Raw genomic sequence first — 21941 nt, 5'->3', positions numbered from 1 at the left:
TGTCCTCCACCTTCCTGCATATGTTAATTTATGACCTCCTGTCTTTAATGATAAGACTCCAGGGGTCTGAGCCAAAATTCTCTTGCAGATTCTCTATTCTCCTTTGTACTTTAAATACTTCGGGTTTTAAATCACTCACACAAACCTGTTCAAACTTAAGAAATTCGTTCTAAAAGGTTTAAACTGTGTTAAACACTCAAAATAATAATTTTTCTCAACAGCAGCAATCTAAGCTCTTATAATTTCTGTAAGTGACCATACATTGTTGGTTTTCATTTTCAACCATGTTGATGGCTGTTTCAAAGCTTTTTTTGTTTTTTATGCAAGTTATCCTAAATCATGTGTCCAGGTTTGGGATTTTCTTCAAACTGTCATCTATGAAATCCCAAGAAATTAATCATGTCTAATAAAATTACTGAGGGCCCATCCATCCATCCATCTATCCATTTTCTTGACAYCCTTGTCCCTCAGTGGGGTCGGGAGGGTTTACTGAGGGCCCAGTTATCTGCAATGGAAGGGTGAATGCTGTTCATAAATAATCCTTTAACGTTCTGACTTAAAAGTCTTTCCTGTTACTATTTTACTAAAGTACTGATATAGTTACTTGTTAAATGGCAGGATTTTTAGTATGCTTCCTGTCAAACTGTTTTGATGACATTATTTCTTCATCTGTATAAGAAATAATACATCAAGTTCCAATCAGTACTCCAAGTACTGTTACAGTTACTTGTTAAATTATTTTTTTTACATGTTTGCTCTCAAACTGTTGGCATTATTTCTGTATGTGTATATTAATGGACTGAAACAAGGGAGCTGTTTTAATCAATTGTATAATTTTTTGACTTTTACATGTCTGTTCCACATATTAATTCTGTTGCCATGTATAGCATATGGAAATAAAAGTACTTTTGAGGAAGTATTTTTAGTCAATTTTAAAGTAAAAAAAAAAAAAGATGCTTTAAAAGAAAAATATGGTGGTAAAATATAACTTTTAATGGGTCATAAGTTTGGGAAACTAACTTTGAGCAGTGGTCAAAGTTAGACAACAGCAGCACTCATGTATCAGGATTTAACGCCAAAAAACACGCAAACATTTCCCACACAAACAGAACATTCAGTTCGTCAGTTTTATGTCGATATTTATTTTGCGATTGCTAATGCAATTACTAATAAGTGATGCTGTGACTGATTAATTTAAACACCTGCTCAACAAATCTGTCAAAGTCAGTGTGTAGTTTTTTTTTTAACTGAACTAAAAAAAAAATTCTCAGGATGTCTACGTGTTACGGTTGTCAAAGTCAAGCTAGCATTACTGACCTTCCTTCTCCCACACTTTACTTTTTATTAAAACCTTTTTCTGACCTTGTCATAGAGTTGACAATTAGTAGCAAAGTCCCTTTTTTTATTGTATATAATGCCTATGTTTAAGATTTAGCGTGTTTTGTTGACAACTTGACAGCTAAAACTAAAAACTGCCAACTTGCACGTGTGACGTCATGTTGTAACGTGTCTACATACATTTAACAATGACTAAAACTTTGACAGCATGGTTTTCTTATTAACCAAATTACACAAATATTACAGTAACAAATATCCTATAATCTTGTGTGCAAAGGTTGCCCTGCAGCTGGACTACACAGTATAATGCTACATTCACAAACAAGGGTTAGCATTGTCTGCTGCGGCTAACTGGCTAAACTTCCTCTATTAACAAGAATAATGTAGGTAAATATCAATAACAACATGTATTCAAGAACCTTGTAACCTTGTTACAACGTTACAGATAAGTTTTTGTGTGAACTCATACCTGAAAAGGGGAATAATTGAAGAAAGGAGCCACAGACACGTTCGTTCTTCTGCTGCAATGTGAACTGACTGGGGTAGAATAAGTCCCATGCTCTTTATGGCTCACTAGCTCACAGCCATATGTCATCTTTCAATTACAGGTAAGGGAACTATTACAAATAATACAAAATTTAAACCAACCTTTTAGGATGTGCTGCTCCAGGTCCTGTTGGAATTTGCTCTAAGTGGAAAGTGTGTTTTAGAAAAATGCTGTCATATCTGCCAGGCTGTTTGCAGATTGTGTGTGTTTCAGTGTGCAGCTCTCAGGTGCTTCTCTCCTGCAGGCTTCCTGTCAGGCTTGTTACCCACAGGTGCAGCACATCAGACTGATTAGATGACTGGCATAAAAGGAGCATCAGAGCCTGGATAAGGCTTCGGTTTGTTCTTTGACAGAGAGGTAAACTGGCTCCCTGTGGTTCTTCTTTTCGTTGTTAACTTGTGACTTTTGCTTATGCCTTCCTAGTGCCAGAGTTAACTTCAACTGAATTGAGACCTGCCAGAGGTTGTTTCTTGGTCCATGTCAGAGTTCAATTGCGCATTTATACCTCCCCAAATGAACCAGACTTTCTCGGCAAACGGACCAGAGTTCCATTAAAGTGCACTAAACAGGGCTGGTGTGAATGTGCCCTAAGTTAGTGTTATATTTTCCTCTTTGCTGACCATGTCTATCACAGTGAGTTCTTTGTGGAAATGTTCACTTTAGAGTAATCTGGAATAGCTTTAAAAGCCCACCAACTTCAACAAAGCTGTGCTGGACGTTATTTTATAAAAGCATAATTTAGCATAAAAACCCAACATAATGAAATGTCTTTTCATTCTCTCCTGCTGTTCTGGCAGACAGAGCGTGCCCAGAGACTGTCAGGAAGCTGTCAGTCAAACAAATGGAATACTGTGTTGTTTGCATGAGAGAGTAAATAAGATTGTCTGCACAATGGAACGTGTTCTTGTGCAGCTCCACTGCAGACACATTCAACAAAATCTTGTCCAGCTTGATGTTGCGTTCGGCTGCCATGGAAACAACCGTACTTGCTCCACTCATGACTGAGATTGATGCACTGAGATTGACTGCTAAATGGGCTGCAACATGGAAATTGAAGAAAGCAAACTGGAGTCTGTTCTCAGTGACCAGCACAAAGGTCACTCGCCTCACTGAATGTGAGTTCATCTAGCTGTGTGAGAAACGGATAACATTTTGAAACATTTATGTTTCAAAAGCAACTCTTAACCTCAGAACTTCTATTAGGAGACTGCAAATACAGGCGTAGATGGATTCTGCATAGATTTAGATTCTAAGTTAGAGATGAGGAATGTAAAACTTTCGTCCCAGGTGAAGAACAGTGGGCTGGTTTGAAGTCAGTTGCTGATTTGTGCAAATCTGTGCTACACAGGACACTGAAACTACAAGCACCACTTTGGGAACATTTCTCCTAACAAAGTGATCCGATGTCTGCAAGACGCTCTGATGGACTGGACTCTCATCTCGCTTTGCTCCAGTTGGGTAAAATTCCTGCTGTGTTTCAAACAGGTCGGCAATAATACTGAGAATTTTTTTTTTAATGATTTAGTTAAAGGCAAAGCTGAGGTAATTCTTTTCCTCATTGACAAGCGCGTACAGAGGAAATAGACATGACAACAGGGAATGAAAAAGTGGCTCAGTATCGCTGTCAGGGTTTCAACACAAAAGTGAAATTTCACTCTCTTGGGAGTGAAGTCTCAAAAGAGTGAGACTTCAAAATAAGAGTTTTAAATGTATACATAACGGGGCGAAGAGCTTAAAACTCTTGAATTTATGTCCTACGTCACTTACCGTACCAAGTCATACGCTGCTCTTGCCAAGACAGCTCACTTTGTGAGCAAATACTACGGCGTTAAACTGCAAGAACACCCCTACTGTTTATTTCATGGAAACTTAAGGGACAAATTACTCGTGAATCTAAACATGTTTTCACATCTCAAACAAGCCCAGTCAACGGATATCTGTATTTGCAATCTCCACCAGCTCTCCTTTAGAGACTACAGCTACCATCTGGAGCCATCCTCTCTGCTCCCAGAAAGAGTTCAGCTGAATACAAATGGAGGAGAGTAAAAGGTCTTGAAAGGTCAGCGCTCCTATTAGAAGTTCTGAGGTGCACAGATGATGCCATTTGATGTATCCACTCTCTCTGCAGCGCAGACTTGCGGATTGACCAGAAGTTTCATCTGTAAAGATCCGATTGTCAGACACCAAGTATACATCCGATAAAATGATTATTTCTTTTTTTGAAGCCTAGCTCTTCTCACTCTGTGTCCGTACGTGGCATTTCAGTTTCGGGCAGCTGTTGAATTCATTTCGGAAACCAAGAAATTGGGCAAAGAGTCGGCCAAATATCAACTGAATGATGGCATACTGGGCAAACCTTACAGCTTGTGTTTTCCAAGGTCCTCTGCTTCTTTTCATGTCTTCAATATAGTTATATAAAATGCCACATACATTTTTATATACACATTTTTTTTGTACAAGACAATTACCCACAATACTGACGTAATGCAAGTAAACTTTTGAATTCAAAAGTCTCTAAAAAGAATCTTTAAAAAAAACATGTTCTTGGTAAGTGTTTTCTGGCATTTAGCAAATGGAAATAGTTTTGGTATTTCAGCTTATCTACAAGAAAAAGTTTAGTTTGCTTTATCTTCAGACAATGAGGAAAAAAAGTCTTTACGTGGGTCATGTAAGTAGCTGGTTTCAACTCCAGCATAATATTGCCAGACTGAGTTACAGATATTTTATCATTTGGATCTTGCATTTTCAAACAGGTCTCTGGAAATGTTGATGGAGGAAATTGAGAAAGAGCCTCGCAGGAGACCTGAAGGCACAACAACAACCTGATGGTGCTCAAAGTGAAGACTGGCTTGTTGTCATGGATGGCCAGAACTGGTGGTTCGCCAGAGCATTAACAATTAACCAAGAGCATCAAGATGTTCAAGTTGATTTTTTTATTTATTTATTTATTTTTCATCCACATGGACCAACTGTTAGTTTCAAGCAAAAACAAAGACGTTGGGATGTCTGCTTTGTGCTTTTCTCAAATGTTCTGCTTGGGCTGAAGGAACCATCATCACCAATCTGCACTGGTAGCACCAGGGGCGTATATCGCTCATCTGCAGCAGTCATGGATTTCATGGAAGGAGAACATGTAACGAATGTAGAAACGAGTCTACCAAAAACCCTGGATGACTGGGGAGGTCCAGCTGCTGCTAAAGCCGGGAATTTCGTCTTATTGTCTGGGGATGAGGCTGCCTACAGCATAACCCAAACAAACTTGAAGAGAGGCATCAAAAAGGCAAAAACTGACAACAGGAAATCATCTGAAGAACATCTAATACCAGGTAGGTTTGGCAAGGAATCTGGCGAAGCCTCGTTGGCAGAGTAGCGAAACATCTTCTTTGCCCATTTTGAGGAACAGCCAGCAATGGGAGCTAAACGTCATCGAATGACCCACAAGACCACAACCCTYGTATTAGAAGAGCATGAGGTGAGGTGCATATTGTAGGTGGTGGACCCCAGAAAGGCTACTGTCTCAGACGGTATCCTGGTATGCATCCTGAAAGAGTGTGCTGACTGGCTGGAGTCTTCACCAACATTTTCAACCAGTCACTTGCCCTGGGTGCTGTTCCATCCTGCCTTAAATCCTCCACCAAAGTCCCCTAACCCAAGAAACCAAACATCATAGGCAAGTGCCACTCACCCCTGTTGTGTTAAAAGATTCTGAGAAACTGGACAGGGGTCACATTACAGTACTTCTTCCCAATGACTCTGACCCCTACCAGTTTTCCTAAAAAGCTTACAGGTCTAGGATCCTGTAGCTAGTTCGGGCAGCTACGTGATGTAAGAGTGGAGTTAATTTAGTCCAGGATTAAAGTCATCCTCACTATATGTGATGTCTTCAGGACGATGAAGCAAGGTTGCAAACTTTTTTTTTTTTTCCCCTGGAGATTCAGAATGTTTTTTTCCAAAAATGGAAATATTTGTAACACATTGTTTTTTTTATTTAACTTGCATGTGATTATGAAACCAATTGATTTTCAAACTTCATCCAAATGTTTTATTATCCCCAAATTCTGCGTTTTAATATTTTAAGTCATTAGAACATCTATTTTTATGCACCATGAAAAATTTTGTCTAAAGATGTTGGCTTACTGTGCTGCTGTTGTGACTTTGCTTCTCTGTAAAACACAAACCAACCTTTAACAGTCTTAAAACAACTTAAAAAGTTAACTTTGAGTCTTGTTTTTGTGTTCATTCCCCATCTGATGAAAAATCAAAGAAAAATCCTGTCTCCATCTCTCGACACACACTGGTTATTGTATAAACTGCCAGATTATTCTCACCATCTCCCCTGCAAATTTATCTTAATGGTACAGCAGCAGAGGCCATTAATGAAGACCGGACAGAAAGGTTCCCGACAACAGCCAGATGTGTACTGTAATGAGTCAGGATGGGTATGTTGGGGCGTATTGTAACAAGTCTCTGTAGAGTGGAGAAGCTGGTTTGTCTCCGTATGTCATTAGGACCCTGTTGGACCCTTTTATGGTTTGAAATGAATCAGAGTACATGAGGAAGCATGCGATGAATGAGAGCAGAGTAAAGAAAACAGAGTGGAAGGAGAAAATTGACACAATAAAGTTTTCTCACAGAACTTTCCATACTTCCCAGAAAGTGTTCCTCCAAACTGTGGCTAGCGGGTTCACATGTTTTCTCACCTATGGCTCATAGACTTCAGCCACAATCCATCACGGAGTGACAGCAGGGTATTTTCGCAGAACATTTTCTGAGCCGATGTCTGGAAATAAATGCAGTGTTGAAGTCTTAAAGACAACCCTCAGTCTATTTTCCTGACATTTTCATTTAGTTTCTACTGTAGGTTCCTTTGGCAGGGCTGAACATTGTGCTTGGTTGTCAATCCTGCATCCTGAAACATCTTTTAACAGAGCTTCATTTGCCACCATTAATCAAAATGTTCTTTGTTTAATATTCTGGTGATCCGGACAGTGTCTTTTTCTGTATTCTGCACATGGTCTGTGATTACACCAACAAAATCTATTGTTTTCATCAAGTTCAAAGGTCAAATGTGAGGGAGCCACTTCATAATCATATTCAAAATAAGGGTTTGGGGTGTGGTCCTGGACATCTGTATCAAAAGTGAGGTAAATACGTCACACAATTATGTTGGTAAAAACTTTTTTTACACCTGGGAGCAGTAATCAAAATGAGCTTTTGACTTTGTCACGAGAAAGCAGATTGATGATTTTGGAAATTAATCACATATTTACTACTTTATGATGAAGTTGTATTCCACTCATAGACATGTACAGGATGACTGTTATTTTGACTTCACAGCTGATCTGACTGCACTGGATGGTTGGAAGTTAGCAAAAAAAATGTCTGGATGCAATAAATTTAACATTACAAGAAATCCTTCAACCTAACAGATCCTAGGTTGACTTAGCATAAATTCCTGTGGAAATATGTAAATCCACTCCCACTGCCATCTGAAAATCTGTGTGTAAAGAAATGTTGAGGGCCACGGATGATCTGGAGGCAGCTCAAACGCCGCCGTCATTCATCTTAATCCTGTTTGTCAGCCGGCTGGCGGAGCTGTAATCAGCTCGGATGAGTTTCAAAGGATAATTTCCAGCTGCTGACCTCAGACGGCATGGAGTGGATCTATTGCTGGAGCTTCTTTGCTGATTAGTACCGATTGTATAGTGGTTGCTGTTGAGCCACATTTCTCCACAAATAATTGCCTGTTTGCTGCTTGTAAAACAAATACATTAAAACATTACACTGTAGCTTAGAGATGTCAGAACGCAACTTGTGGGCAGAGATTGCATGTCAGTTCTGGAATTGATTGGTTATACTGCCATTTTGGCTTTAATTTAATTTTTTTTAGCTGAAAAAGCTTCATTCACTTTTTCCTGCTGCCATTGCTGAACCTACAAGCAAACTACAATTCTAAAACGGCGCAAAAAATTTGTCATTCTTGACAACTTCTCCTTCTGTTTGCTGATTGGCCCGTTTGAAATTCTACCAGAGAGAATCCACTTCAATAGGAGAAATTCCAGATGGACCAGAGCAGGGAGATGAGAATGGAGTAGGAAAGCCATGGCCATGCTAACCGTGTTCAGAAATCTAAAGCTGTGAAAACATGCAATTAAATAAAAGCAATAAAATATCAACACTGTCAAAAACTATACAATTAAAAAGATTAGTTAGTAAAACAAGTAGGTAAGTTTGAAAGAAGGGGGTTGTGGGGTGTATTTGTTAGTTATTTGGGGTTGACATTGGTTCATCAATGTCAACCCCATTGATGAACCAATGTCAAGAAGCCGCTGAAATGGTAACCGTCATGGTGTAGCTGTCGTTCACGGCCAAAGTGTCCTAGAGTTTAAGGACGTAAACTGATTGTGGGACGTTCACCTTTAGCATTTTCAGGCTGAAAGCAGAATATATGGTTCCATCAATCGAAGTCAAACGGGTCTATAAAAACCAAAGCAGTCTCACCATCACCATGTTGCTGTCAATGTGCTTGAGAGGTCTAGGGAATCATCTAAGATGTCTTTTACCTTGACACAGGTCTTCTTTTTGGCTAGCAGTGATTTGCACCTAGGAACTCTCCCATGGATGCCCGTTTTTGTTCCAGCTCCTCCTAATTGTTGAATCTGGAACGCTTTCCACACAGAGAACGATTTAGAAATAGAGACTGAAACCTTTACAGAGTTGCAGTGCTTTGTATTGTTCTGGGTTTTGTCGCATCCTTGATGAGTCGGGGATTCTCCCTGGAAGTAATTTAGCTCAATGTGTTGCAGTAACTTTGAAATGTGGTCGATGTCATTGACTTTTCTTTGTTTTTGAATTTTTGTAGATCATGGCAAGGTATTTTACGAAGCTCTTTTATTGCTTGTGGGGCAGATTGTATTGAGGTTGTATTTTAGAATATAAGTTAATTAATCAAAATTCAACACATTGGCCTTGGTGTGCCTAGTGAAATTTAGCAATCCTATAGTAGGAAAACCTTTTTTGGTGCAACAGGCTAACAGAAGCTAGTTCTCTGCTACTAGTCACTCAAAAATGACGTACGATTTATGATGCGATTCAATTAAAAAAATACTTGAATTAAATTAAGTATTTGATTTTATGCTTGTGGGAGTCGACAATGATCTTTCTATCCTTATATGGATTATGTGTTATACTTTGCAGGTAAACCGTGTTATTCTGTCCATGGATCATTTTTGTCTAAATGTTGATAGCAGACCAGAACGAAACTGCACTATAAATATAGATTGAAGTTAAAATTGACAGCTTTTGTAAGTGTGCTGAAGAGAGCAGCTTGTATAAGCATGTCTTCCAGAGATACTTCCCCTGCAAGGGCAGACCAAGATGAGGACTCGGTGCTGGAAAACATGACTATATGTAACTCACATTGCCAAGAGAGAATGCCCTTCATTCTTTCTTTTGTGACTGGAGAAGAGAAAATGTCAGACGGAGATTTGTTGTTTGACTGGTTTCTGCAACAACACAGCCAGAATACACACCTGGATGCTAAAAGTTTCTGAATCCCGTTCATCTGCTCGCAGCAGTGTTTTGATTTTTATCACAAATGCTCGGAATGCGACTTCAATAAAACTATTTGCACTTGATAAATCCTTGACAATAGCAGACAGACGGAGTGAGTGCTTCTTTTCCAATGAGAATTGTTTCAGAGCAATTTTGTTTTCTTTCCTAACCATTTTTCAGTCTTGTAGCAGTAGACCAAAATTACACTGCTGTCAACCTAAAGTAGAAATTCTTGATTTATGAAGCAAATGTTAACATGTTTGAGTTGAATAGTCTTTATATGGTGCATATCAGATAAATATAAGCTAATTTCTTCTGATTTCTCATGTGACGTACAGCTCCCTGTGTATGGAAGCCCAGAGCCAACATTTTTCACTTGTACTTTTATCCCAGTGGTTTTCTCAAGACAAGTTAATTTCCCACTTTCCACATTTTTCACAATGGTCTTCTCCAAATAACAAGTGTGTGTTTGTGTGTGTGTGTGTTAAACCTGATTCCATCCTTCAAATGTATGTTTGCGTTTTGTGATCTCGAGAAAATGAACTTTCTTTTCTTCAGATTAACTCATTGTCTCAAGAAAATCATTGTGAAGAACAAAAGTATATTTTCCACCCTGCTCATCATCTTCTACTCTGCCATTATGCAGTGTCATGACTTCCTTGATTCTAGACACAAACTGTTTAAACTTTTACCTTCATGTTGGCACTTAAAGGCATTATTTGTAAAAACCCAACCAGAAGCAGTTTCTTCCCTCAGAATGTGTTAGTAATGACCTCTTAACAGTCAAACTGAGATTTCTTTTCTTCTTTTGAAATTTCCAAATTAAGATCCTTTTTATCTCTCACCAAATTTATATGTTTACATGTCATTTTATGAGTGCAACCAAAGTCAAATTCCTTGTTCGTGTACACAAATTCAGCCAGCTTTCTCTCGATTCTGAAGACAGTTGGGTGGACGAACTATTCAAATATGACTGCAAAGTCCTGAGCCTGTGTCTCCCTGTGATACCTGCTTGTAAAAATCATAGCATGTTATTCGATTATCATAGTGGAACAAGTCATTAGCAGGCCGAGTTGAGCACTCAGACAGGAGTCTCAATCCATTTACCATTTGCTCCAATCTGATTAGCTCCGCATGCCTCTTCAAAGGCTTCGTGGCTGTGATAACATGGCGGCAGAATGCATCCTGTCCCAGGCCAGCTTCTCATGTCACCAAAACCATCCATCCTCTTTGATTGATGACTTTCTCCACTCAGTCTTATCGGGTGTGCTGTCATTTCCCCTCGTCTTCGCCCAGCCTTACACCAGCGAGCTGGTCTGAAGCCCTAATGGAGATCTGTTGAGGATGAAGAGGTCATCATGTCCAGGCAGAAAACATTCGGCCAATGTCAGTAAGTTCTAAGTTCAGTTGATGCAGAAGACGAAGGGCATTTTCAGACAGTCTACTTTTAGTGGACTCTGTTCAATTGGGGACCAATGTTGCAACATTTGCTCCATTTTCAGATGGTGCAGTTTGCTTTCACAGTGCAATGTGTCAAATGAACTATACCCTTTGAAAAACCTGTTTCCTACTTCACCAGTGGTTGTGCTGCACCAAGAATTACTGAAGGAAATGACAGAAACCTTTGAAGAAGACATCAAGCACAACTTCCTTATTCACAAAATGTAATTAAAAATGGAATGGCATCAGATTTTACCAGTTGTAGAATTTCTCTTTTGTCTTTGGCAAAAGACCACGAGCCATTTCTCATGGTGTTGCATGACTCTTACATTTGTTTTGCTTGTATTTTCCCAGAATGCCCTGCACTACAGTCCATTTCCTGCTTTTGAAGTGGTCTCCCGTCCACTTGGCATTCACATTTGCATTTGTACCACACCAGAGTTCAGCTTAACCAAACCGAGAACATGGATTATAGGGGGACCACAGGAATTTGATTGCACGTTCCCAAATGAACCGGATGTTCTAGGCAAACTAGAGTTTTATTAAATCGGACTAAACAGAGCTGCTTCTGAGTGGAAGTTTGGGGTAACCTCTTCCTCTTTGTCAATTATAATAATCACACTTATTGACTTGTCCCTCACTCCAAATAAGACAAGTCGTTGGACAACAACGGTACGTGTTTTCTATGGGACTAAGATCTACAGTCCTTCCTTATTTCCATTCACAAACAGTCCCACTGAAAACGTTAACTTCTCTCTTTGAAGGGTCTTCTAACTGATAGGATCAATGTATCTGTTGGTGATTGACACAAAAAGACACACTGACATCGTTCATGAACAATTTCCACAAATACTGTTGGTGATTCTTCTAACAATGTTGCTCGGTCATCAATCCTCGTTGGGAGGACTGGCCGCCCTGGAAGCTACTAGGCTGGCAGCGCTCCAATTATTTAATCTAATGTAATCTCGCCCAGACGCTGAGGCGAAAAAGACATGTTTTCCAATTAAAAATGTGCTGCAAGCTCTTTACACAGATATGACTGTGCACTTTGCTTGTTGTGGCAGCTGCTTCCAGCTGGGGAGAAACAAACAGTGATATAGACAGATTCCTGGGGGAATGAGAGAGGCTATCAGTTCGTAAGACTGATGTTCAAATGCAAATTGCGTTTGTCAAAGAATGGTTGTGTGGGATTAAGCAATAAGAAGTGAGGAGCCATAAGGCCCAGCAGCAAGTCATAGAGTTTATAACAACTTTAGAATAATTGCATGGTGGCTCATAAAAAGAGTAGTGCAATACGGTGGCATTTGAATATTTATGTACTTGGGACTTCTCTTAAAACGCTCATAGCTGCCTATTTTAATTATTCAAACCCAAATGTACATTAGCATGCACTAATACACAGTGTAAACCATCTAAGAACTACCAGATGAGCTAATGTCTACAGTCCTTCCTTATTTCCATTTTTGGGAGAACAGCCAATCAGAGGCCAAGAAAGAAAATGGTGCTCCAGGATTGGCTGATTTACAAATGGCAGGAAATACCGTATCATCTGGCATTAGTTTTAGCTGTTTCAGCTTCCTGAGCTGCATTTTGTTTTAAATATTTTAGATGCATTCTATGAAAAAAATCAGAATGACTTGGAGTCATGTTCCACAAAAAAATACTGAACCGCAAATAGACAGCATCCACAGCATTTTTATTTTTTGTTTTTAATTCAGTGTAATACATTTTTACTGTAAAATGTTCAACGGATGTTTATTTGATTCAAACTACCAGAAATATACAAACATATAGGCTTAATATTCACCCGTTCTTAGGTCAAACTTAATGATTGAAGTCCAGTCTGGTTCTTAATTAAATGTAATACAAATTCAACAAATCTATATTCATCAAGATAATGATTGAAAAAAATACATTTACAAATGAAGCAAAATTCTTCATAATATACTTTTCTTAATTTGGATTTTATTAGAAATTTAACCCATGTCTGTCAGTCTATACAAGACGAACACACTGACTAACCCTGTCATTCCATGGCTGCAGGTTTTGAATCGTAACCATGAGTCTTTCTGCATGTCCTCCATAATCCTCCCCCCCCTCCAGTCTCATCATTTCTTCATATTCATTGTCAGACTTTGAAATTTCATTCTTGAACTCCTTCTTCGGCGTAATCTCTATAAACTTCACTCTGCTCCCAAATCGATTTCAAGGCGCCGTCAGCAGAGAAAACCCGGGCCATCTCGATCGATTGTGATAAGGAGCCACCATTGGTAAAGCTATATTTATTGTGTACCGCCACCTGTTTGTGGCTGGGAGAGAAAATGAGAAAAAGAAGATTGGTTCCCGTGAGACACTAGGCAAAACGTGCAGGAATCTGAGCGCACGAGTTGGTGTCGGTGAATGGGATTTGAGCTGATCTCTGACACTGGGGCGGAAACACGAAACTCGCACATTAACATCGACACCTATCACACTTTTCATTCAGGGTCCAGCAGAACCAAACACAGTGAGTGTATTCATATCCATCCATCCATTTTCTTGCACCCTTGTCCCTCAGTGGGGTCGGGAGGGTTGCTGGTGCCCATCTCCAGCTATCGTTTCGGGCGAGAGGCGGGGTCACCCTGGACAGGTCGCCAGTCTGTCGTGTATTCATATCTATATGTTAAAATTGTGCTCGTTTTAAAAAAGAAAACTAAATCGGCTGCTGCCATCTGGTGGACTCAATGGGGAACAGACCACAATGGATTCGGGCAAAAAAAAAAAAAAAAAAAAAAGAAAGCTTGTGTGACAAATTCTGCTTTAAATGCAGTCCTCCAGCTCACATGGCTGAAGGCGGAACCATAATCATGTTGAGACGAAGGAGTTTATGTGAGGATGCTGAGTGAATTCAATCTGTTTTATGGGGGCAGTGGGCGGACACGATTTGAAACGGTCTAATTTAGGAAGCAGCTGCAGGACGAGAGCACACCGCCGTGCTGCCGCCGTGTGATTTAATAAGTCGTTTACAATCCAAATTGCGCTCTTCGATGGGTGAAGATTGCAGAGGAAACAGATGATACGAATATGACAGAAAGACGCATGATGTGTGAAAACAGACATGAGAGAGAGAGAGATGTGAGCAGATAAATATGGGGCTTGATGTGAGTGAAATGAGGCTCGACAATTTCAGCATCTCACCAGGAGACGCTAATTTGAATGTGCAGTGGTTGAATATGCTGGTAGAGAGGGCTTTTGGTTCTGGACCTTTTTATTTACTATGGTAACAACATGTGATCATACCTGAGGACAAACTGCTTTAAACATGAACACGGCTTTGCATTAGCATTTCTAAACCTTAATAATTTAAACGTTGGGTCACATTACAACCAAAAGCTTTAAAGCATTTTATTGAGGATTTTTTTGACAAACCAAAACAGGTGAAGAGGACAGAAAATGAAAAATAACATGAATATGCAGTTGTATAATATTGTGCAGTATTGTACAACTACACACTCTCTCGACCAGTTGTCTTTTTCTTTCTTTCCAGGGTTTATAAGAAGGTCCTTACTTATACTTTCGGAAATTAAAATAGCAGGATGTATTTCCCCCCTCTAATTTGGCGCCCTCTTGAGTATAAACTCGTTCAGTGCGTCTCAAACTGAGTTTGCGGGCGGCTCTGTGACGTCATGACGTTAAACCATTGACGCTCTCTCGCCCTCTGCTGCTCCTGGTTGTGGAGTTAGCAAAGCCAGCACTCTTTTCCGTGCAAACCCAGTGATTTCCTCAGGTATGTTAAAGAAATTATGCGTTTAATTTGTCAGCTTATTGCTTCACGAGTGTCTAACTGCAGTAGCTGCAGGCAGGCATTCAGAAAAAGCAGCTACAGGTGAGTAAAGTTAACTCGGTGCTAACTTTACTTGCCAATTCCTGCACGCCCCCCAACATACCACAAGCAAAACTCTTGTCTAAATTTGGACAGTTTTTCTCTTTTCTCCCGTTTATACCTTTGTGCTAAATATATTAATGGGAATAATAAACGCGTTTAGATTTTGACAGAGGTTTGAGCAGTTCGGCTTGATTAAAACTCTCCCTGATTAAACCTTATCTGGTTTATTGTGCGCTGGTGTTAAGCACAGGATAACAGTGGAGAGTAACTGGGACGGTGGAAATTATATAAGCGGTTATATGTGACAGATTTTTGTGTTGTTTGTTTTTGTAGCATTGCATGTATTGTCTCACGCTGATTTATTTGGAATGAATGGTTGTGGAACTGTTAAAATCAACATATTACTGTGTGTTTGTGCTAAATTTGGTCTATGCTCAGGATGGGATGGACAAAGGTCACGATAACTTTCCTGAGATTTCTCATGCTTGTGTTACAGACAGGTGGGAGCTGGTCTTCACCAGCACGAGCACGGAAATACTTAAATATGCATTCAGTCACTCTGAAGTTAACAAGTGACTTGTTATGTCATTTGTTCCACGAAGTCTTACAGTGACAGCTGGCAAGTCATGTTCATGCTTCATGCTGCATTAAATGAAACGTGCAATAAGTTCTAAAATATTATTATAATCATTTAAAGCCATTCTGGACGACACAAAGTAATCTTAGTTATCTGCTTTTAGACCACTGTTTATGCTCTTGCACCAACGTCGGCCGGTACTGATGTTTGTATATTTTAGAGCTGAATGATGAGGAAAACGTGATCTGTGGTAAAGCCGAGGATATGTGACGATGACAATATGAGTGACCTCCCTGTCTGCAGGTCAGCCATGGCTCTCACACAGGTGTCCTCCAACAAGTGTGCCGGCGGCTTCCAGAAGGTGTTCGAACATGACAGGTGAGACAAACGGCCGTCCTCACCTTTGACCGCAAAACAGGACATTCAAATGTGCCTTAAAAAGTTGAGCTTTACTGAAGTCGGTTAAATTCTTGCCTGTTTTCTGTCCGCAGCACTGAGCTGAAGTGTAAGATGAAGTTTGCCGTTTATCTTCCTCCCAAGGCTGAAACGGATAAATGTCCCGTACTCTACTGGCTTTCTGGTGAGCCTCAGGCCAAAACATGGTGATCATGCATCCTTAGAAAGTCTTAAATTCATGTATCTAAACATATAAGGCCTTAAAATGTCTTCATTTCATTTAAAAAATGCAAGTTGGCCTTACATCCATCAATGTAGTACTTTTGAAAGGTTCTGCATCTCAGTGGTTTGTGCTGTTGGACGTTTACCAACCGTTGCCGTATTTCCAGATTGTGGAACGTGATGGAAACCAGACTGAGGTGTTTTCTCTCTGCAGGCCTGACGTGCACCGAGCAGAACTTCATCACCAAAGCAGGCAGCCAGCTGGCTGCAGCCGAACACGGCATCATCGTCGTGGCGCCGGACACCAGCCCACGTAAGACGACACACACTCAAAAACACACCACAGTGGGTCAGAAAGTGAGTCTGTGGAACGAAGTGACGGTGTTCCTGCCTCAGGTGGCTGCAACATCGAAGGTGAAGATGAGAACTGGGACTTTGGGACCGGAGCTGGTTTCTATGTCAACGCCACCCAGGATCCCTGGAAAACCAACTATCGCATGTACTCGTACGTCACAGAGGAGGTGCTCCAGATTCCTTCCACCATCTTGCCACCAAACACTCACCTCTTCGTCTTCCCGTCATCTAAACCAACATCCGTGTCCCGTTTCAGCTCCCCAAGCTCATCAACGCGAACTTCTCCACCGACCCGGACCGGATGTCCATCAGCGGGCACTCCATGGGCGGCCACGGGGCACTCATCTGCGCCCTGAAGAATCCGGGCAAATACAAGGTAACTTCCTGTTTCTGCTCAGACAGGAAGTTGGATTGTGTTTGCTGTTRGACGTTGATTCCTCCTGACGTTCCCCTCGCAGGCCGTGTCTGCGTTCGCCCCCATCTGTAACCCCGTGCAGTGTCCCTGGGGGCAGAAGGCCTTCACGGGTTACCTGGGAGCCGACCGGTCCACCTGGGAGGTGGGAGCCCTGCGGCCTTCTGCTACAAAATAAAAGCATGTTTCAAGGGAGAAATGCACTTTTTCTACAACGCTGCGTTTGTTTTCCAGGCGTATGACGCCACCGTGTTGGCAGCTTCCTACTCCGGCCCTCAGCTCGACATCCTCATCGACCAGGGTCGAGACGATCAGTTCCTGTCTGCCAGCCAGCTGCTGCCCGACAACCTGATCGCCGTCTGCTCAGAGAAGAAAATCCCCGTCGTCTTCAGACTGCAGCCGGTCCGTCCCCAACGCCTCAAATTCTCTGATTTCCAATTAAATTTTGATCTAAATCCCAGCAGCATAATGCTGCAGGCTCCATCGGTGGCTAGGAGGTTGAGACGTCTCAATTGCAGCYACTAAGCTAAATTCAGTCATCATTTGCAAATTTTGCACAGACTTTACCATCTTCACCTAATCATTGCAACTTTTCTACAAATCTGACCAATCACCTTCATGTTTCCCGTTTTCTTTTTTTCTGACCAATCGCTGCAACTCTGCTGAATGTTGGCTCATCCCCTAAGCCCTCTTCTAATTTAACTTCCTGTTTCCCAATGTCTCTTGGAAGCCAAAGCTACAAAACAAAACCCCTATGATGCTTAACGCTAACATTTGTTGATCATGTTAGCTAAATGATGATTAGTTAATCTATGCTAGTATATCAACAAGAATACTAGTGATGTTATACATCCCTTTCTAGTCAGTCGATGCCAGGAATAAACCCAACTCTTACTGTTGCTTTCCACGTATTTAAAAGAAATCTTTGTYACAAGAAGAAAGTGTCTGGTAGGAGACATTAGAGCAGGTCARGTTATGTCAAAAATACAGCTTAAAAATATTAGTAAATTTGAAAAAGGTGCCACAAATCAGCATATTTAGGCTGCAATGATCACAAAAACATGGCAACATCCTCACCTTGATGTTCAGGATCAGGTTTTCCATGCAGGTCGATGTTATTGCTCCATGTTTGCTGCGCCTCCTTCAGGGCTGGYAGCAAACTACAAGCAGGCGTCCACATGGTTTTCTTTAAGCAATGATTTTCTTCCCTGATTAGTGAAGTGCCTGACTAGCAGTCGTCCTGTCACATAACACAAAACGCATGCTTTCCTCTAATCAATGAGCATATTTGTATAAAATGATTTCTTGCGTCATAGTTTTTTTTTTTTTTTCATTCTCCTGCAGGGCTACGACCACAGCTACTACTTCATCTACTCGTTTATAAACGACCACATCAAGCATCACGCCAAGTACCTGAACGCCTGAGCCGCCATCAGTTCACTGTGACCTGCTGCTCTGACTTAACGCCCAGCTACAATAATGTCCCGGAACAAACMGAGTTAAAATGCCTTCTGCGTTAAAAGCACCTTCARACCCGACCATGTGATGAATTACTGCGCTCTTGTTTCATTAGAGCAGAAAGTGTCAAATGGGAATTCTTTGGAATAAAAACTCTCATTACTCTTTTGTTTCTTTAAGATTTTTTTTTTTTGTCTCCAACAGCTTTGATCCATTGGTAACAAACACCTCCAGCCAAGGGTCGACATTTCACTTCCTTACACAATGCTACAATAAAAAAAGAATAGAAATATTTGAAAATGTTATAAATTAAATCTGCCAGTGAAACTTATTTTTGCTAATACTAAATAGGCAGCATTATCTAAAAATCTTCTTTTTTTTTTTTTACTTTACGTTATGCTTTTCCCTAACCAAAAGCACTTCCCCTTTAAGAAATAACTTACTCAAAACAAGCTCCTGTATCTGTCTGAAAAATCACAAGCAAGTTTGTCTTGTTTTTGTTTTTCTTCCYCAAGTRTAGWAAGAGATTTGCACTAAAAATTGGACAAAAATATTTGGTACAACTTTTTTGCACTGTAAATTCAAGAATATAAATATTCTGTTTTACACCCAAATTTCTTCATTCTTCTAAAGTTTTAGAATATTTAAGAAATTTGAGTACAAAATATTTACTTGGGAAATCAGGATTCCCATATAGTCTGGAACTTTGCTTCAGTATTTTCCAGGTCTTTTCATATGGAAAAACAATGTTGTATTCCCCAACCCTCATCACATTTTCTAAATATTAAATTTCTCTTAAGAGTCCATTTCATCCTTGTATAGTTACTTCTATCCTTCCTTCTTTCTGCTTTTCTTTATTTACTAAGTCCTTCATTTTTCTCCTTCMGAGTTTTCTTTTTTCCCTCTGCCGTCCCTCAGTTGTCGTAAAATGACTGAATGTCTTTACTATTGTACATTTTGAAATTACTCTAAAGTGACCTAGAGGTACACAAAAAAGTGAGACACTTTTAGACTTGTGAATGAAACAAAATAAAATGCTATTTTACAAACCAGTAATTTGCCATAAGAAAGGAACAGGCTGAAGCCCAGGATTATTGTTGCCAACTCAATCAGAAACTCAAAAATGAAAAGGGATGGGAAAAACGTCAAGTCGTGGTGAGACAAATCTGACCTAAACGGTGAAATTTTAATATAAATCAAATCCTAAAAAGCAACTTATTTTTTAGAAACAGAGTTTCTTATTGGCCAAGAAATGGAATAACATCAAAAACTCAAACATTATTTGATKATTTTTTTGTTTTTCTCTTACTTAACCATGTCTGGAAATTGATKAAAGCAACTTATCCCGCTTCAAACCCTTCAAGTCTTGATTTAACAGACGAATCGCTTCCCAATTCATCCAACATTTGTATCGTGTGTTTCCGACATTTTGGAAGGTGCAGCCAGTTCATAAAAGATGTGTTTTGTTTTGACATGTGAGGTCTTTACTGATAGTGATGAGAAATACAGTACAGTATATACAGTATTCACAGCAGTTAAGGCGACGTTACAGGGACATTTCATGCACGCTGTACATTTGACAAAAGTTCACAAACTCTTACAAAAGGGCACGTTTACATCGAAAGTTCAGCAAACCTGAAGAGAAGTCACAAAAAAATAATACATTTGCTCCCTGTCAGAAAAGTACAAAAACTGAGCATTAATACAAAAAGAAGAGATGTTTAAAAAAAAAAGAAGCAAAACTGCTCAACGTTCAGCAGGCACACACACATTGTGTTCACTGGCATCACTATTCTAACCTAAACTCAACCCAGATTTTTCTCAGTGGCCAAAAACGAAGACTTATAAACACACAATTTAAAGTGCAGAAACCCTCGGGGAAGCAGTCGGTTTGGTTTTATTGCTTTTTCCGCCCCCTGAACCGCTGAGACTCGATGTGCACCGAACCGTGGAAGACCCAAAACGAAGACTTAACGATCAGATCCCTTATTATCACCCTGGACTTCCTGTTCCTTTCTCCCGCAGCGGTGCCAGGACATCGCCATGATGCGTTTGGGCGAAGTGAGTCGTTTCGACACCAGGAATGTTAAATATCAGAAGTTTGAAACACGATTGGTAGCTCTCAGATTTATGGGAATATACCGATTTCTGTTCAGCCGAGCTGCCCGTAGTGTTGAAATACGCAAAAAAATGATCATTTCCATACAACAAAAACCCCCAGCCTTTTTCAGGTGGAACATACAGTACGTAACGTCTAAACTCTGCACATGGTGATAAATAATATGTACAGGTTATTCTACAATAATAATAAAAAAACATTTAACATTACAGAGGATGTTTGTTTTGGCAACTATTAAATCCATCCAGTGGAAGCTTTTTTTGTCTAGTTTCTAAATTAAAAGTCCTTATTTTACTGCTGAATCTGGAAGTGGCTAAAGCTTTGGAAACMAAGATGGAAAAAAAACAACAACACTGCAGTTCAAGAATGTTAAAGTTTCTTTSTGGCTCTCCAGACAAACTGGAAACATATAGCAGACCATGTTTTAGTGGATGCTGTAAAGGGGCAGCTCTAGTTTTTAACTGATTTTAGGTTTTAATTGAATCATTTTAATGCCACTGTAGTACCAGCTGCCTGCCTGTGGAGGGCGACCTTTTCATATCCATGCGTTCTTCCTCTGGAACAAACAGCAGAAAACGAGCTGCACCATAATCTAAACTGAGACGAGAAATATTTCCACATGAATACAAAAGTTAGCCTTAATTTGAATATTTTAAGACTGCAGACCGTCTAAATCAGTGTTTCTCAACCTTTTTCGGCCCAGCGGCCCCCTAGCCTTTATCCAGGTCCCTCACCAAAAAATTTGTAGGCTACTTTGCACTGACAATTATTTTATTATTAATGTTATTATCATTATTGTAGATGTTTTGAATCGGCGCACCGATTATGTTTTCCCGTACACTTCAGCGCGCCTTACGCTCCTTCACCTCGCGCACACAACGGGGTAAATGTAGCGAGTTTTGTCTAAATGAAATATCTGAACCACCACCATCACTCCAGAACTTACTCTTTTAAACCTCTTCTCGGCTGGGTGTTTTATTTTTTTACACTTTATGTTGAAGAGTAGGGAGAAATATGCTGCGCTGACAACACTCTTATGTTGCTAGGTAAAGAAGACTCAACGTTAGCAAGAGAGCGCGAGATGGCGGGTTACATGAACGCTGAACATATTACAGCAAAGCCGCTTTGCTAGGCTAGTGATTCAGAAATGCTAACCAAACTAATCGATAATATAAGATGTGAAAACCCACCACAAAACTGTCCTAAAACGATGCCTGCGTTGACTAAAAAAAACCCAACAAAAGCTCAAGAAATAACATTAAATATGCATTAGGTGTGTTGGATGTAAGAAGTACAATGCTGAATGTTTTGAAAGAGAGTTTCTGTGTTTTTATGCATCAGCTATGAGCGGCGTTTCGTCTCCGTCCAGTCAAAAGGATGTGGCTCAAAGTTCAGGAGGTAAAACATCTTGCTCTCTTACTACAGAGTTCAATGGGGGCAACATAATTTTTCTGCCCCTTTAAAGCATCCATTTGTGCCAGGTCTGCAGAGCAACATGATGCCAAAGGCCACACACACACACACACTATAAAATACTGTTGACGAAGCACGCTGGGTAATGAGGCATCAACAGTGCAGTAAACCAAGCCCACCCTGAGTCACACAGTCAGTAATCTCACACAACTCCAGCCTGAAACACACACACACACACGCACGCAC

General features: G+C 40.2%; 2 protein-coding genes across 8 annotated transcripts in view; one reads left to right on the top strand and one right to left on the bottom strand.

The window, feature by feature from the left end:
- The window catches only part of htr2aa (5-hydroxytryptamine (serotonin) receptor 2A, genome duplicate a), a 125844-nt gene extending 123672 nt beyond the window's left edge, over positions 1-2172 (bottom strand). For 6 of the 7 annotated variants that reach the window (XR_536296.1, XR_536299.1, XR_536303.1 and 3 more), the window contains exon 1: positions 1808-1906. The gene's annotated coding sequence lies outside the window, so the exon portion shown is untranslated. Of the gene's footprint in view, positions 1-1807; positions 1907-1986 lie in introns of those variants that run through there. The other variant, XR_536302.2, reaches the window with a different exon arrangement.
- Positions 2173-14538: 12366 nt separating this feature from the next.
- esd (esterase D/formylglutathione hydrolase) lies at positions 14539-18331 on the top strand. The gene is made up of 9 exons (XM_008436954.1): positions 14539-14645; positions 15625-15699; positions 15813-15901; positions 16154-16252; positions 16336-16460; positions 16550-16669; positions 16752-16850; positions 16940-17107; positions 18050-18331. The coding sequence occupies exons 2-9, from the start codon at positions 15632-15634 to the stop codon at positions 18128-18130; spliced, it is 849 nt and encodes a 282-aa protein (XP_008435176.1). The 5' UTR covers positions 14539-14645; positions 15625-15631; the 3' UTR covers positions 18131-18331.
- The last annotated feature ends 3610 nt before the right edge of the window (positions 18332-21941 follow it).

The sequence above is a fragment of the Poecilia reticulata genome, linkage group LG2, assembly GCF_000633615.1.
Source record: "Poecilia reticulata strain Guanapo linkage group LG2, Guppy_female_1.0+MT, whole genome shotgun sequence".
NCBI classification, from domain to species: Eukaryota; Metazoa; Chordata; class Actinopteri; order Cyprinodontiformes; family Poeciliidae; genus Poecilia; species Poecilia reticulata.
The sequence above is the reverse complement of the archived record's forward strand: the minus strand, read 5'-3'. Positions and strand labels throughout refer to the sequence as shown.